At 34.3% G+C, this 16,646-nt stretch overlaps 2 protein-coding genes and 1 pseudogene across 3 annotated transcripts; 2 read left to right on the forward strand and 1 right to left on the reverse strand.

The window, feature by feature from the left end:
- The first annotated feature begins 500 nt into the window (after window positions 1-500).
- LOC114410338 (glycolipid transfer protein 3-like) lies at window positions 501-2,599 on the forward strand. Its single transcript, XM_028374250.1, has 6 exons — window positions 501-981; window positions 1,072-1,127; window positions 1,357-1,487; window positions 1,711-1,846; window positions 2,072-2,215; window positions 2,308-2,599. The coding sequence occupies exons 1-6, from the start codon at window positions 822-824 to the stop codon at window positions 2,341-2,343; spliced, it is 663 nt and encodes a 220-aa protein (XP_028230051.1). The 5' UTR covers window positions 501-821; the 3' UTR covers window positions 2,344-2,599.
- Window positions 2,600-3,363: 764 nt separating this feature from the next.
- LOC114410913 lies at window positions 3,364-10,731 on the reverse strand (annotated as a pseudogene).
- A 2,941-nt stretch (window positions 10,732-13,672) lies between these two features.
- On the forward strand, window positions 13,673-16,548 carry LOC114410339 (WAT1-related protein At3g28050-like). Of its 2 annotated transcripts, XM_028374253.1 has the most exons (7): window positions 13,676-13,978; window positions 14,052-14,117; window positions 14,220-14,333; window positions 14,917-15,154; window positions 15,248-15,406; window positions 15,496-15,647; window positions 15,911-16,548. In XM_028374253.1, the coding sequence occupies exons 1-7, from the start codon at window positions 13,806-13,808 to the stop codon at window positions 16,059-16,061; spliced, it is 1,053 nt and encodes a 350-aa protein (XP_028230054.1). In that variant the 5' UTR covers window positions 13,676-13,805; the 3' UTR covers window positions 16,062-16,548. The 2 variants fall into 2 exon arrangements, with proteins under 2 accessions (XP_028230053.1, XP_028230054.1); XM_028374252.1 differs by having other exon boundaries at window positions 13,673-13,978; window positions 14,052-14,333.
- The last annotated feature ends 98 nt before the right edge of the window (window positions 16,549-16,646 follow it).

Here is a 16,646-nt window from a genome sequence, read left to right on the forward strand (position 1 = left end):
ATAGCATCTGAAAAAAAATCTCTAAAAAACTACTTGTTCACATACTGCTATAATAATTTATTTTAACTCAAACAAACTTGATTTGTCCTTGTAATGAACTATCTATTTTTTTTTTTCTTCAGTTCATCAATCATCATATGCCACGGGCCTAAGGAGGAGTACATTCTCCCCCAGTTGTGAAAGCATATCCTACTATTGTCAGTCCTGACGCAAGGCCCAATATTTAACACCAAAATGTATAAATTCTGAGTAGCAGTAACAACAACCAGTTAATGCCAGCTCCAGATAAACGGCTAGAATCTTCGGCCTTGTCAATTTCAGCCATGGGACCTATACAAATTTGATTTATTCGGATAATGTTTTATTAACATAAGGTAAGGGAGGGATTGATGATAACTACAAGGTCAAATAAAAAGTCACCATCGATGACTTACAGGGGAAACTGATAGCACAAGAATATTATAACAATTAACAAATCAACATAAAAAAAATAAAAAGAGTTGAGGCCAAACTAGCTGTTTTACCAGATGTGAAGAACAATTAAATAATTGGCACGGTGGGCAAAGCAAGATTCACTCCTTGGTTGAACCACTTGATCAAAATTTTGTAAATTTCTCTTTCTATCTATCTCTATCTGGGAGCAAGTATAATATATAATTGAAACAATTAATTACAGTTGGAAGTTCAAGGTTTCAAGCTAGCTAGAGGTATTTATAAAATCCCAGTGGGTGGTATTGGAAGCTATATACATAACATAACATATATGTTTGTATATAAGAGAAGTGGAAGAGGGAGAAGGAGGGAAGGTGATATTAAGGGAAATGAAGAGGAGCAGAGATATGGAGAAGAGATCAGAGATAAATTCTGCAATTGAAGAGTTGTCTATGCTGGTTATAGTCAAACCTGAAGGAAATCATAAGATTGCACACATCCCCACAAAGCCTTTCCTATCTCTATGTTACTTGGTTCTACAAGTTATTGGTGGGTTTGCACTTTGTTTTTATTTGAAAACATGAATGTGATGTAACACCAAACACAATGTCATGATGCTTGATTAATGCTCTCTTGCAGATAAGATAGGACCAACCATGGCTGTTTTGAGACAAGACGTTTCCCAGAATATTAAGGTACATACAGATTAAATTTTAAACTCTTTGATTCAGTTCAATTTACTTGAAGGGAAACTATCTCTGCATGATAATTTTTTGGATCTTCTACATTTTTGTGTTTCTTGTCTATTTGTTTGAGGTGTATCGACTGCTAGTTTTTCAGTTAACATATAATTGTACATTGATCATTTTTTATTTATTATCTACCAATTATTGGCTTATGCTTTTAAGTTCTATTTCACTGCAGAGGTTGGAAGTGATGCATGAATTGAATCCCTCGATGAATTCAAATTTGGTTGAAATATTGAAATCAGAAGCTACCAAAGGCAAAGCAAGGAAGAGGTCTAGTTGTAGTAAAGCCTTTCTTTGGCTCACTAGGTAAACATATATTATATTGTTGTTTTCTTTTCCAACTCTGTTATTCCCTCACACTTAGTTTTAGGATGTATCATCATTTTCAGCTCTAAAAATTGTTGAGAAAAAACAGGCTAACAACTGTTACTCAGATTAAAAGAAAACAGCAGAAATTATCTTTCCTTGTATAGTGTATACTTTCCCTATGTGTAAGTTGCTTAATAAATACAGATGTGCCACTCTGCAGGTCCCTGGATTTCTCCTCAGCATTGTTACAATCACTAGAAAACGATCCTAAAAAGGATTTGGAGCAAATAATTCAAGAATGTTATGATGCAACCTTGTCACCATGGCATGGATGGATTTCGTCAGCTGCTTTCAGAGTAATAACCATTTGTTCAATCAATTTTATGCTTTTGATGGATTTTACAGGCTAACCTATATGTTTCACTTTCACTTTCACCTCAGCTTGTCTGGTCCAGGGCAATTTATTTATTAACTTTTTTACCTCATGAAATCCTGTGTTTTATATAAAACTTGCCCAGTTTAGCATAGTGACCAAAATTGTGCAATTGGTTCTTGCTGAACTAACAGAAATAGTACTTCAGGTGGCTAAAAAACTAGTGCCAGATAGTAAAACTTTGATGGATCTCCTCAAGGAAAAAGATGAAAACTGTGAAACCCTAAAGGAGAAAATGCAGATCTTGGTTTCCTTGCTTGTGCCATTTCTTGAGGATGTTCATTGTATTCTTGTAAGCTTAATTTTATGCTTCCTAACATAAAATCAATCCATCATGCTCATTCAATTTCCTGTCATCTTACCTTATGAATATTAATTTTGCAGAAAATTTATAACTTGGACAGGATTAAGTCAACCTGAAGATAGAAGAACTGATATACAGCTTTGTGTAGTACTGTAGACACAGCTATGTAGTGTATATTTTGGCTTCCTTCCCCCGCTGTTTTCATGTAAATAGTTTGTATAAAAAAAATTGCGTCAACACAGCTATGCAGTTACAAGTTTGGTTTCGGCTGCTCAATATAGATTTTATACATCAAATTTGTATATAAGTTGAATTCTAAGTTTTATTTTGTCTACATGAAAGATCTAATTTAGAGCCATGTTACATCCAAAACGTGCAAAGTTAATTATAGTTGAGTATGAGAAATGTGAAAGTTCTATTTATACACAAGAAAGGGTGAATTATGTTAGTTTAAGAAAAGTATTTTTCAAACCAAAGGAGGAAACCGCATTGAGATAAAGTTGGCTTTGTGTTTCACTTTCACCCACAAGCTCACAATCCCCTGTTTCATCTAAATTTGAAGGACGAAGATGTTATTGATCAAACTCAACCGTGAGATCAAAGAGATTCATGCTATTTCAATAATAATTTATAATAAAATTTATGGAGAAATCCACTACTCAATGGTCATAGTTGACTAATGTCTATGAATTACATTTATGTTTTGCTGTTATTGAGCCCAGCCATTTATTCTTATATTGGGTTATTAAATGATATCTCGGCGTTTGGTTTAGGAGTAACTTATAACTGAAGTCTTGTGATTGCAAATACGTCACTTTTATTTTTCTCTCCTAAGATTTGTTGCTTCCACAGACAGAATATTAAACGATCCTCCAAATAAAGTGGTCAGCATGACCATTTTTATTTTGCACAATAATTTCACGATTGAACACACTCGATTGAATAATCATACCTTCATTGCGTCAAAAATCCCATAATAACCAATTAATTCCCGGGTCTGTCCTCACACAAAATTGCAGGGTGGATGCCTGAACTTTAGTACTTTACAATAGATGACACGTACAGCATCATTAAAATTCTATCCATCAAATGATTGATGTTCAATGCACATGCTCAAGTGTAGATCAAGTCCATCCTCACAATGAGTTTTTGAAGTCACGTGAATTATAAGGAGGATCTTGAAGTGCAATAATTGCTGCAGCTAAGCCAGCATTGCTTGCTATGTTTGGCTCTGTGAACTTTTGCTTGGTCCTTTGATCCATGAAATCATCATTAGTGTCTGGCCCTCCCACCATGGCTCCCAAAAGAACTTTTGGATTTAGGTCTTTAGAGTTTAGCCATTGCTTACCTTTGTCGCAAGTGTAGGGTTGGTTATTCCAAGGGATTGATGCACTTTTGTGATGAACCTGGAGAGGAAATCATAGAAAAGTTTAAAGAATAAGTCTGATATATTTTATTCATAGAATAGTATTATATATATATATATATATATATATATATATAAAAGGGTCCTATAATTTCTTATCTATTAAAGGAATGATAGTTGTATAAATCTGCATAAATTATCTCAGTTGTAATAAAGTCTAATTTATAGTTAACATAATATTTGATTGCCTAATATTAATTAATAGAATATTTGACATTTTTAACACCCCACTCAAGTTGGTGCATGGATATCACACATTCCCAACTTGAACAGAGACTTATTAAACACTCACTCCTTTGGTGAGAACATCAGCCAACTGTAATTTAGATATTACAAAGGGAAAGAAAATTATTCCAGCTTCAAGTTTGTCTTTGATGAAATGTCTATCAATCTCCACATGCTTTGTTCTATCATGTTGGACAGGATTGTGAGCAATTGCTATAGCCGATGTATTGTCATAGTACAAACTCATAGTTTCATTTGGTTTAAAACCCAAATCTGATAATACATTTTTAAGCCACAAAAGTTCACATACACCGAGTGTCTTGCCTCTGAATTCAACACTAGATCTTGCTACAGGCTGTTTTTTACTCCTCCAAGTTACGAGATTTCCTCCTACAAAAGTAAAGTATCCAGAGGTAGATCTTTTATAATCTTTTGAACATGCCCCAATCTGCATTAGTGTATCCTTCTACCTTTAAGTTTCCATGGTTTGAGAACAAAATTCCTTTTCCAAGAGTGGACTTCAAATATCTCAAAATCCTCTCGCATCCATATGAAGCTTTCGTGGGTCATGCATAAATTGACGACTAACGACATTCACTGCATAGGTAATATCTAGACGTGTATGCGACAAATAAATTAGTTTTCCTACCAGCCTTTGGTCTGTCTCTCCCTCTGTCTATGCTTGCTAAATTTGAGCATTGAAAGAGTTTATGATTTTGTTCGATTGGTGTATCAACTGATTTACTTCCAAGCAGTCAAGTTTCGATAGTAAGTCAAGAGTATATTTTCTTTGGCATAGGAAAATACCGTGTTTTGATCTAGCTACCTCAATATCCAAAAAATATTTGAGTTTTCCAAGTTGTTTCATCTCAAATTCAAATGCAAGGTATTGTTGCAAACTAGAAATCTCATCTTGGTCATTCCCTGTAACAATCATGTCATCTACATATCATCTACATATATAATCAAAGCTGTAATTTTTCCTTTACCTCTCTTCAAAAATAAGGTGTGATCAAAGTAGCCAAAAGCCTTCATAGACTAGGTAAACCTTCCAAACCATGCTCTTGGGAATTGTTTTAATCCATATAGAGCCTTCTTTAATTTGCAAACCTTCATTCCATTTGAATCTGTCATGCCTGGTGGGGAATCCATATAAATTTCTTCTAAAATTTCTCCATGTAGGAAAGCATTTTTCACATCAAATTGTTGAAGAGGCCAATCTTGGTTTGCTGCTAACGACAAAAGTATTCTTACAGTGTTGAGCTTGGCTACTGGTGCAAACGTCTGAGTGTAACCTTTAGCCACAAGTCGTGCTTTATACCTCTCAATAGTTTCATCAGCTTTGTGTTTGATTGTAAATACCCATTTGCAGCCCACAGTTTTCTTTCCTCTTGGTAAGGACACAAGATCCCAAGTGTTGTTTTTTTTTTCTAAAGTTGTCATCTCATCAACCATTGCTTCAGTCCATCTAGGATCTGCCAAAGCTTCCTGTATATTACTAGGAATAGAAATTGAAGATAATTGAGATACAAATGATGCATATGATTGGGATAACTTGTGATATGACACATATTTACTAATGAGATATTTAACTTTGGCTTGGAGGTCTGGTTCATATTTAGTTGGAGGTTGACCACGATTAGAGTGGGGTGGAAGATTATATTGGACAATAGTAGACTCAGTGTTTGGTGTGCTGGTGGTCTCACACAGACAAGGATCACTTTCATGATCGGTTTCATCTAAATTAGTATTATCAAGGGTAGGATCAAGAAAAACAATTTCATGATCAGTTTCATCTGCATTAGTATTATTAGAGATAGGATCAGAAGGTACCTCTGAAGAGTCAAGCCAAACCTGTGGAGAAGATTGAGCCAATTGGTTATGATCAAAAGACACTTATTATCCAAAACAAAATTGTCCATCTTTAGGATTGACTCACTTCCTGCAGAATGATCCTCACACGATAATTTATCTTTACAATATAATTTTATATATGAGATATCAAACATACTAATATCATGATTATGCACTTCACTTTCATTTCCTCCCTGAAGTGTAGAATCACCATAAAAAAATTATGCTCATTAAATGTCACATCCATAGAGATATAAAATTTCTTTAATGGTGGATGGTAAGCACGATAACCTTTTTGAGTTGATCCATACCCTACAAAAACACATTTGATAGCTCATTCTTCAAGCTTTGTACGTTGATGTGGGTGTAAGTGAACAAATATAAGACATCCAAAAACATGAGGTGGTAAATAAACTATGGAAAGAAGGATACAATGATCAGACAACACATCTAGAGTCCTTCTAAAGTTAAGCACACTAGAAGAGGTTCAATTAATCAAATAAACTGCAGAGCTCACAACCTCACCCCATAAATGAGATGGGACATTACCATCTATCAAAAGTGATCTTGTCACCTCTAATATATGTCTATTTTTCCTCTCAGCTACTCCACTTTGTTGTGTGAATAAGGACATATGGTTTGATGCAAGATTCCATTAGAGTTCATGAACTCTATTAATTTAGTCTTAAAATATTGCCCTCCATTGTTTGATCTAATGACCTTAATATATGTGTTAAATTGTATAACTATCATCTGATGAAAGGAACGAAACACATCACACACATCACTTTTATGTTTAAGCAAATACACCTAGGTTACCTGAGTACAATCATAAACAAAACTGATAAACCATTTTTCCCCATTATGCGTAGATTGTGGGACAGGGCCCCAAACATCTATGTGAATTAATGAAAAAGGAAAATCAGTTTTTTTATTGCTTAAAGGAAACACAACACAATGACTTTTTGCCTTTACACAAGTTTCACAAAGAAAATAAGAAATATTGCATTTATGAAATAGGGATGGAAACAATTTTTTTAGATAACCAAAAGAGGGATGTCCCAATCGTCTATGCCATAGCCATATTTCCCTTTTGTTTTTATCTTGTATGTGTTCATTCGCAAGACAAACCAATGCTCCTTTTTGGGTTTGTTGTGAGACATTTTCCAAATAATACAGTCCTTCACTCTCTCTACCACTGCCAATCTTCTCCTTGGAATGGATGGTTTGAAAAAGATAATGGGTTGGATAAAACAAGGCAACACAAGGACGTGATTTGGTTAATTTGCTAACAGAGAGAAGATTACAGTTTAATGTAGGAACAAATAAAACATCAGGAATCGATAAGAAGGGTGAGAGACATACAATACCTACACCTTCAATAGGTGATGAGACCCCATTGACATTCATAATAAAAGTTTTAGAACAATCATGGGAAAAACTAGTAAATTTATGAGGATCACAAGTCATATGATCAGTAGCACCTGAATCAGTTATCCACTCACTACCCCTAGTAACAACAGAAAGATTAAGAGCAGAGTTAGATATACCTGACTTGTTCACAAATACAGCAACAGTAGAAATATGGCTCTTGGAAATAGCATCTACCTTGGTATTGGGAGTAGTTTTGCCTTTTGGATGCCAATCCGGATGGCCATGAAGTTTAAAACATGTCTCCACGACATGATTATCCCCATTGCAATGGGTACACTTGTGGATTCCTTTCTTAGAATACTTCTTAACAACAAAGGCAGTCCCCATAGTAGACTCACTATCAAGCATAGCCTCTTGGCGATTTGCCTCGGCAAAAACAGTTGCATAAACTGATTGAAAATTCGGAAGAGGAGTGGTAGCAAGGATATGACCACGAACTGCATTCAAATGTGAATCCAAGCCAGCCAAAAAGACATAAACTCATTGAGAATTAATCATGTTGTTATACTTCTCAGCATCTTTAGGGCATTCCATGGTACAATTCGTGATAGTATCATACTCCAACCATAACCTTTGCAATTTACCAAAGTATGTAATAGCAGAGCTTCCATTTTGCTGAGTAGAGATTACCTCACGATATAATTGATATGATCTGGACGCATCCTGGTTGACTGAGTATGTTTGCTGCACAGTGTCCCAGATGTTCTTTGCCGTAACTAAGTGAATAAAGAGGGATTTGATTGCCTTCATCATAGAGTCCAGAAGCCAAAACTTGACTAGGCAATTTTCATCTTCCCATGCTTCATATTCATCAGATTTTCTTGTTTTCTGGTGTAGCCTTTGTTCCAAAGATGTAACCCCAACATTTTCTGCCTCTGATCTTGTTATGCGGTTCAACGACCACTCGACATAGTTGGTGCTGTCAAACCGTCCAGGGGTGAGCGCTTCATGCATATAGGTAGCAGGAGAAGTCCCAGAATCATGTTTCGCCGATTGATCAGAAGGAGCCATCAGAAATATTCAAAGAAATAAAGAAACACCGATTCCTATATTGGAGAGGATGTTGGTGTTAGGTTCTGATACCATATAGAAAGATTTAAAGAATAAGTCTAATGTATTTTATTCATAGAATAGTGTTGTATATATATATATATATATACAAGGGTCCTATAATTTTTCATCTATTAAAGGAATGACAACTGCATAAATATGCGCAAATTACCTCAGCTGTAATAAAGTCTAATTTACAGCTAATAGAATATTTGACATATCTTAACATAAACCTACCATAGCCCACTAAATAACTCATTTTCATAGGGTTTTGCCCCAAGATGTAGCTAACCTGAAGAGCACGCAACAAAAGGAAGCATAATTAGACTCTTTTTTTTTTTCCAATTTAGAGGCAGCAATGCAAATAGTCGGGAGGCTAAGAATTTGCCTGAGAAGTTGAAAAATCACGAAGCATTTCCATGGAGAATGCATCAGTCTTGCAACTTGCACCAGATATTTTGAGATGATCATGGTAATCACTGTACAATTTACTGAGAAAAGATGCTGTAGCAGCATTTATTGAATAGATAAGAACACATGATGTATGTTAAAATTGATCAGAGAATTAGTTACCAGATGTCCTGCTAAAGTATTTATTGAATAGATAAGAACACATGAGAGCATCGGTAGAGTTTGATGAGAGTTTCAAAGCATCCTCAAGTGGGAAGCCAGGATCACGGAAGTATCGAATACGGTAAGCAAAACCTACAGAGACCAGTTTAAAAAGAAAACTATGCAAAGATTTCTTCTCATTCTCCTGAAAATTCAGTTTATGTGTCTATTAAAGTTACCTCCACAGCATTGAGCTTGTTATTCCAATAAACAACCCCTTTGCAACACTTGATTCATTACCCTTGGCTGATAAAAAAATTTCAGTTGCAGTTGCAAGGTAATCAGCGTTTTCAGTGGCAAGAAATAACCATGTTGCTCCCCAAGCCAACTCATCTTTGTAGCTAGTTGAGTTGTAAAGCATTCTTGCTTGTTTCCCACATTCAGCCACGGTGTAGGTCCCTTGTTTTGAAGGATCTTCACTTGTGATCGCCTCAAAGAGGCTTTCTGCTGCTTGGACAAGTCTCCTTGAGTAATCTTTGTCTTCTTTGAATACCATCGATGATGCAGATAATGCTGCCACAATTTCACCAGCTAAATCTGAAGCAGAGCCATCGCAAATTGAAACTGGTCTCTCATATTTCATATCTTCAGGTCGTTGCTAGCAACTCAAATCATTTTGGTCATTGTTATTACTAATGGTACTTCCAACCTAATGAAATTGAATAAAACAAAAATAGAACAATTTCTATTTATAACTATTTGTATGTAAGAAAGAATAGGAGTTGTGGCACAAAAATTAGAATGAATACTCTCAGGTCATTGCTACCAAGTACCTACACTCTCTAATACACTCTTTTGAATACTCTCTACTATTGATTGAAATTTATGTGAAATTACAAAATTTTGCAGGTTCTACTACTTATTATTGAGTCTCATTTTGTAGATTTTAGTACATTTTAACTAATAATAAGAAGTGTATTGCTAGCACTCCTTTTTTAACATTACGGCCATGTTCAAATGTTGTGTACATCTCTTTCTTGATAGTCACAAAATCTGAACACAACTGTCATATTATCATATAAATGAGAAGATCCATTCCCCACAAAAATTTATAACTTGCCTGGGAAAATAGTGTAAGGTTTGATCCAGCTTTTGAACTTGGGGGAATGAACACCTTGAGCAGGAAATCACTACCCCATCTGATGATATCACTCACATGATCAAGCTCACCAATATCAGCATATTTACTTCGATACTCCACAACAGTCCAACTCAACAAGGTCACAGTATAAGCTGTGGTGAAGGTAAACTTAATGTTGTTGCCAGAATCATAAAATCCACCAGTAAAATCAGTCTTAGACAAATCCCCATCCTGTAATCCTGAATCTCTGCGGAATTTACCTGGACTGTTCCTTGGATAGTGTCCAGCTGCCAAAAATAAAATTCATTGTTGAACTACACCAAGAAAAAAAGAAGGAAATGTGTAGCAGCACAAAGAGAAGTAGTACATTTTTGAGCATCATAAAATGTTAGAGCCTGGTTTATTGCCAGTTTTAGATTGATTGAAGACCCTTGATGCTTGTGCTGCTGTGGTAAAAAGTGTGCCAGCAGAACAGCTGCTAAGATGGCAAAAATTATTGCTACCAATACAAAAATAAAAATATGAAAGTGCTTCCTGTCAGTGATAGCAAGATTGAAGTCAACAGATTTTGGATATTGTGAAGGGATAGATTCATAGGCAGTGGAAGAATTAGGAGCAAGTTTAAAGTCAAGTACTATGAAGTTCCAGCGGCTAGCGGATGGAAGAAGGCGACCTGCCTCAGAAACTGTGTGCACATATCTCAGTGTCGCTCTCTGACTTAAAAGTGGATGACACTGTTGGTGGCATGATTGATGAAGATTGCTATATTGGGATGTGTGGAGGTAGAAAATGAAATGAACAAAATAAATCGTGCACTCTCATTAAAGAATTTGGCTTCTAGATTCTATCTAAACTAGCTTCTTTTGCCAATTAGATAAGTATATGCACATACAGCTGGTTGGGAAACAAGGCTGAGAAATTTAGAGAACACTATCTTATTTGTTGGTATATGGCTTATGAATGATACTTATCTGCAAAATTCTTACACTTCACAGCTAATCACATTAATTATACCATTGCTTTTATGTGAGTTTAGCTCACACCAAAGTTAGAAAAGAATCTGTGTGTAACGGCCACAATCATAAATGTGTATGGTCTTGGTGTGGAATAGTATATATGTTGCTCTGATGAAGTGTATACATTTTATTCTGTAACAATGATATTCTAATATATATCATTGTGAGACTGACTCATCAATTACTATTGTAACTTAAGATTTTCTCAAAAAATAATCTTCTCCAAGGGTTGATATATTAGGCCTATTTGGTTCACGTAAACTAAACTGTGTTAGTAGAGCTTAGCACATTACAGATTATTTGATAAAACAGTTATTTTAATAAGAAAATTCCATGCTATATATTCATTATGGGTGTGTTTTTGGTAACCGTAACATGTTTGAATTGGTTTGGGTTGATATTCTAAAGCATGAGTTTGTCTTTTGTTAACTTGTTGGCAAGTGCACCAAATTTGTCAATAAAATATTCGGAAGTCCAACTCATATAAGCTACTAAGACATTTTTTTTTCAAAGTGAGTTCGTTGTCAATTGCATCATCCGCTAAAAATTGTCCCTTTTTTATACATTTACCTCGGCGAACCTAGGATTTTTGATGCATACAAGTATTTTTGTTGGAACGTTGATATATAGTTAATGGAATGCTTAGAGTATGTCCATTACCAAATAAAGATATCCTGTCAGTAATGGTATCAATGATGTTTCCCTTATGTTTGGCTATAGCGGAAACCCTTGAATCTAAAGCTATTTGACGTTCCAATCCAGTTCCAACAATGCATTTTTTGGACTAAGAAAGCGGAACTGCTTGATGTTGCATCGAATTCATAGGAACTTTGTTTATACATTATTAGATTAATGCAAACCCAATCTAAAAGTCATAGATAAGAAATTTAAAATAAAATATGAAGAAAGATAAAATATAAGATAAAGATTTAAAAGGAAAGATAAGAGATAAAAAATAGAGAAGATAAAATATTTAAATGAAAAGATGATAAAGATAAAAAAAATAGAAGATAAAAAAATAAGATAAGAAAAGTAAAAGATAAAAAAATAAAAGATGAAGAAGATAAGAAAAAAAATAAAAGATAAGATGAATAGAAGATAAGTGATGAGAATGTGATAATGTTGGAACCTAATCTGCCTTATTTGTCTAGGATGTATGATTTTTCTTTATCAATTCAAGCTTAGCGTGTTTCTGTTTTGCCCACTTAGAGTATGAATATTATTTCTGTTTTGCCCGCTTAGCGACTGTGCGTGGTTATCGAGACGTTGGAATGATGGACTCACCCTTTTTGATTTCTTGTTTTTTTTCTTTATTTCTCAACTTTTTGTTTTTAGTCCCTCTAATTTTTATATTAGTAGTCGTAATTTAACAAAACATCAATTCTTAATCATTAAACATAAATAACTGTTAAATAATTATTTTTAAAGATAATTTTGCTTTATTTTCTATTATCAAAATAGAATGATTTAGCTGTTATCATCTTTTCTGTGCCGTCCAAATTCTAGCATTATATGGATTATGGATGTCTTAGAGTAAAGCCATACAATTAAAGGCTAATATTTACTTATAGCTGCCGAAATTGTATTCATGTAACAACAATTAAGCTCAAAAAGTTGAAGCGGAATGAAAGCCTCGGCTGAACTATACGAGACATATGATACGGGAAGTAGATGTGACCAAATAATTCGAATTTAGGGATGGCTATCTTCTCGATTCGTCCCGTTGTTACTTTAATTAATGAGAAAATCTTGCTTGACCAAATTATAGTGGGATTTTTCTTAATATGTAGATATAGCATAGTAAACTTCAAGAATTTAAGAGAGTTAACAGAGAATTTTAATTTATTTATTTTTATCTCTGCTATAAATATCGAATCTTTTCTTCAATTAATTTTTTAAGGATGTGTTTAATAAAAGTAGCTTATAAGTTAGTTGAAACTCTTAAACTAGTTAAAAGATGAAAACTTAGAAATTAATTGATTGAATTAAAAGTATTTTATAAGATTAATTGATAAATATAAAATGACATAAAAAGATATAATTAACTATTCAATTAAAAAGGTATAGAGAGATCTCAAGTACATTAATAAGGATAAAAAGAAAAAAATTAATAACTTATAAATTAACTTATTATGAAAATAAGTTATAAATTATTAAAATAAGCTTGTATGTGAAACAAAATACAACAAAATATAAGTAGCCTAAGCTAGACGGAGGCAATCGTAACTATTGTTTGTCCTACTGATTTTCTAAAATTTTATCTTAGATTGCGATATTAGATTTTTTATATTTCTCGAAAATAATGCAAGTCCCATATTGACTAAAAGTAATTCCATATTTAGAATATATAAGTGAGAGACAATTCTCATCCTTTGAGCTATGGAGTTGAGTTAGATCAAAAACTCACTTTCTGACATAGTATTAGAGTCAATTCTAATTCTGAAACCACGTTTTCGTTAGTCCTCACTTTATAGTAACAACTATCACCATTTGGGGGTGGGTTGGAAATAATTCAAAGAGGATTTAGAAAATATAACTTTGTTAGTAAAGCAAATTAAATCCTACTATTAGACAAGGGGGTGTGTACAGTACAGGTATAGACTACGACTCCCCTTAATGTATGACCTGTTTGCTTCTATAAATTTATTTTTCATGTCATCGTTTATTTATTAGTCTTGATTGTAAGTTGTGTTTACATTACAAGAAACGCGTGTTTTAACATCCATTAAGTAGCATCGGCTTCGACTCTAACACTACTAGCAACAGTTGAGCAATGCAAGTCTAACACAAAGTTAAAAAAAAAAACATTTATTTATAATAATTATATTATCCGATTCAGAATTGTGTGGACTGGAAACTCCTCTGTCCCCAAACAGGACGATGAAGGAACTGGGCTTGGTTTCAATGATGCTGATGGCAGAGTTGTTGGACGTGATCGTCAACACTCTAAGCAAAGCAGCCATGAAGAAGGGCATGAATGACTTTGTATTCATCATGTACTCCAATGCCTTCGCTGCATGCCTCCTCCTTCTCTTAGCCTTATTCTTTTATAGGTATCATTACATATAACCCATATTATCAACTTATGTGTTGTTGGCTTCTTTTTTCTAATTTTGCTTTTTGCAGGAAAAGAACACTTCCGCCACTCTCCTGTAACACCCTTGGCCTATTCCTTGTTGTTGGCATGCTCAGGTACTTATTTACTTCACTTAGTTACAATTACAATTTGAGTTTCATGAAGGAATTTATGGTACTTCGTGTTCCCTTTTTTTCCCTTTGTCTTGCCTCTTGCAGTTGCATTAATCAGTCGATCAAGTTTTTCGGCATAGGTTACAGCTCTCCAACTTTGGCCTCAGCACTGTCCGATTTGGTGCCCGCCTTTACCTTCATACTTGCCGTCATCTTCAGGTTCTTCAAACTTTACTACTTTTATTTGTAACTTTTGTTCTTTCCTGCCACACATAACTTGAGATAGTATTCTTAACAAATTTTAATCAAGGGCGCCATGACTTGTGAAACTTGAGATTGACCCATCTCAACATTAGAAATGAAATCTTACAATGATAATTCCGTTCGGATTTGACTCTTCTAAAAGTAAGAATAAAATAAATACATAAAACAAATCATCCGTTGATAATTTAACAGTCCATAATTTATTAGAGTTTAATTTCTATATGTAGTTATTGTAAAAATTTCTAGAATATCGGCCAATTAAAAATCAGGTTATTATATGTGACATTTTGTGATTATATAATAGTGCAAAAGATCTTTAGAGTGTCAGTGCATAACTGTGCTGTCTGTGCAGGTAATATCGACTTAAACCGAAATTACTTACTTTCATCCTCGAAATTGAGTTAGTTACTTTAGAGGAACCTAATCCAATTCGTAAAAGCTAGAATTTTTCAGAAATATTAGTTTGGAATAGGTTTTGTGGGTTTGCCATAATTTTCTTGGTTAATCCTGAAACTTATTTTGGTAATTGACCCTACAGGATGGAAAAATTAGATTGGAAAGCTAATAGCACTCTGGCCAAGTCCATTGGCACAGTGGTATCGATCGCTGGGGCATTGTTATTGTCTTTGTACAAAGGCCAAGCCATCATAAATAATAATCCACCTTTTAAATTGTTCCCTCAAAAACTTGTCTCATCCATGCAATTTGACTGGGTATTTGGGGCACTGTTGCTTGCAGCTCATAGCTGTTTTCTCTCAATAAACTACATTCTTCTGGTAATCAATGCAAATCTGAAACACTTTTTGGCTTATGTGCAACGACAAGCATGGCTCCAAATATTGATTTTTCTTTTACTTTATTATTTCTAGACACGGATAGTGAGAGAATACCCTGCAGAACTGGTGGTGGTACTCAGTCGCATTGCATTAACATCTATACTATCTGTTCCTGCTGCACTGATTTCAGTAAAGGATCTAAAAGCTTTGAGACTGGGATTTAATATGGAGCTTATAGCTATTGGATGTTCAGTAAGAATAGACATGATACTATTTCCTATGTCAACATAATTCTTCTTCTTCTGACTTGGAAAGTTAACATGATCTTCTTCTGAATGCAGGCAATTTTTGTCTTATCCTTTCGAGGTGTTATCCATATATGGATCATGGGGAAGAGGGGCCCTGTCTATGTTGCAATGTTTAAGCCACTCGAAATTGTCTTCGCAGTCATCTTGGGGGTTACTTTTCTTGGGGACTCTCTTTATATTGGAAGGTATAACTCAGTGTTTTGTCAGAGAGTTATTTTCTTCTTACATACTTCACATTATTTTGTTAAAATCCATTTTCTCCTGTCACTCTATATCACACTTTTCAGCTTATTTTATACTTCTTTCTTTTCTCCATTTATGTCTACCTTATTAGTTGTATAAGAAGTTGTAAAAACCGTAGGTAGGAATATAATTTCTCTTATGTTAACATGTTCAATTTAAAACATTTGTTTCGGGTCTAATTACAAGGGTCCAACTTTATGTACAGTGTGATCGGAGCTGCCATAATAGTTGTTGGTTTTTATGCTGTTATTTGGGGGAAAAGTCAAGAGAAGGTGGAGGAAGATTGTACAGTCTGCAGCTCTGAGTCATATGATAATGAGGTCCCTCTTTTACAGAACAAGAGAACGGGGGAATAAAATCTTCAGGAAATGATATATATACTTTCTGCTTGTAAGCAAAGACCGATGGCAGAAAAATTTCAATATTCTTGTTTCCTCTAAATCTGTTTCCCTGGGCCTGCAAGAAATAGATATTGGTCACCGAGGACATGAATAGAAAGATTGCATAATTTGCACAAGATATTGATTTTTTGGGTGCCACTTATTCCCTACATCCACCGAGAAGGGTCAGAGCGGATTACAATTTTCTGCCATTGCTGAGTTGAATGCACACAAATATCAATCAGTTTGACCTTTCCTTCTTTATTTGGTTCTTGTGGACTTTCGGATTTCACCTCCAGTTGTTGTATAGATCATCTACCAATATTATGGAATGTGCTGTGAAATAATTAATTTTAGTTCTTAACAAGAGAATCTACAACAATGCATAATTTGTTATGTATGTGAAGTGTTGTTTTTGTTATCAATTATTGTAGTTATTTTATGTTTATTCATTTTAAAGGAATTAAAATGCATATGGGTGTGTGGGGTTTATTGATAATGAAAAATTTCACCTCTTCTCTTTACTTATTCAGATTTGTGTTAATGTTAATATAAAACTTT

This window comes from Glycine soja, chromosome 4 (genome assembly GCF_004193775.1).
Source record: "Glycine soja cultivar W05 chromosome 4, ASM419377v2, whole genome shotgun sequence".
NCBI lineage: Eukaryota > Viridiplantae > Streptophyta > Magnoliopsida > Fabales > Fabaceae > Glycine > Glycine soja.

Coding starts and splice junctions, on each gene's coding strand:
- LOC114410338 (XM_028374250.1), top strand. CDS start 822: ATGAAGAGGAGCAGAGATATGGAGAAGAGATCAGAGATAAATTCTGCA. Junction 982..1,071: donor CTTGGTTCTACAAGTTATTG/GTGGGTTTGCAC, acceptor GCTCTCTTGCAG/ATAAGATAGGACCAACCATG. Junction 2,216..2,307: donor AGGATGTTCATTGTATTCTT/GTAAGCTTAATT, acceptor TTAATTTTGCAG/AAAATTTATAACTTGGACAG.
- LOC114410339 (XM_028374252.1), top strand. CDS start 13,806: ATGAAGGAACTGGGCTTGGTTTCAATGATGCTGATGGCAGAGTTGTTG. Junction 13,979..14,051: donor TTAGCCTTATTCTTTTATAG/GTATCATTACAT, acceptor TGCTTTTTGCAG/GAAAAGAACACTTCCGCCAC. Junction 15,407..15,495: donor TTATAGCTATTGGATGTTCA/GTAAGAATAGAC, acceptor TTCTGAATGCAG/GCAATTTTTGTCTTATCCTT.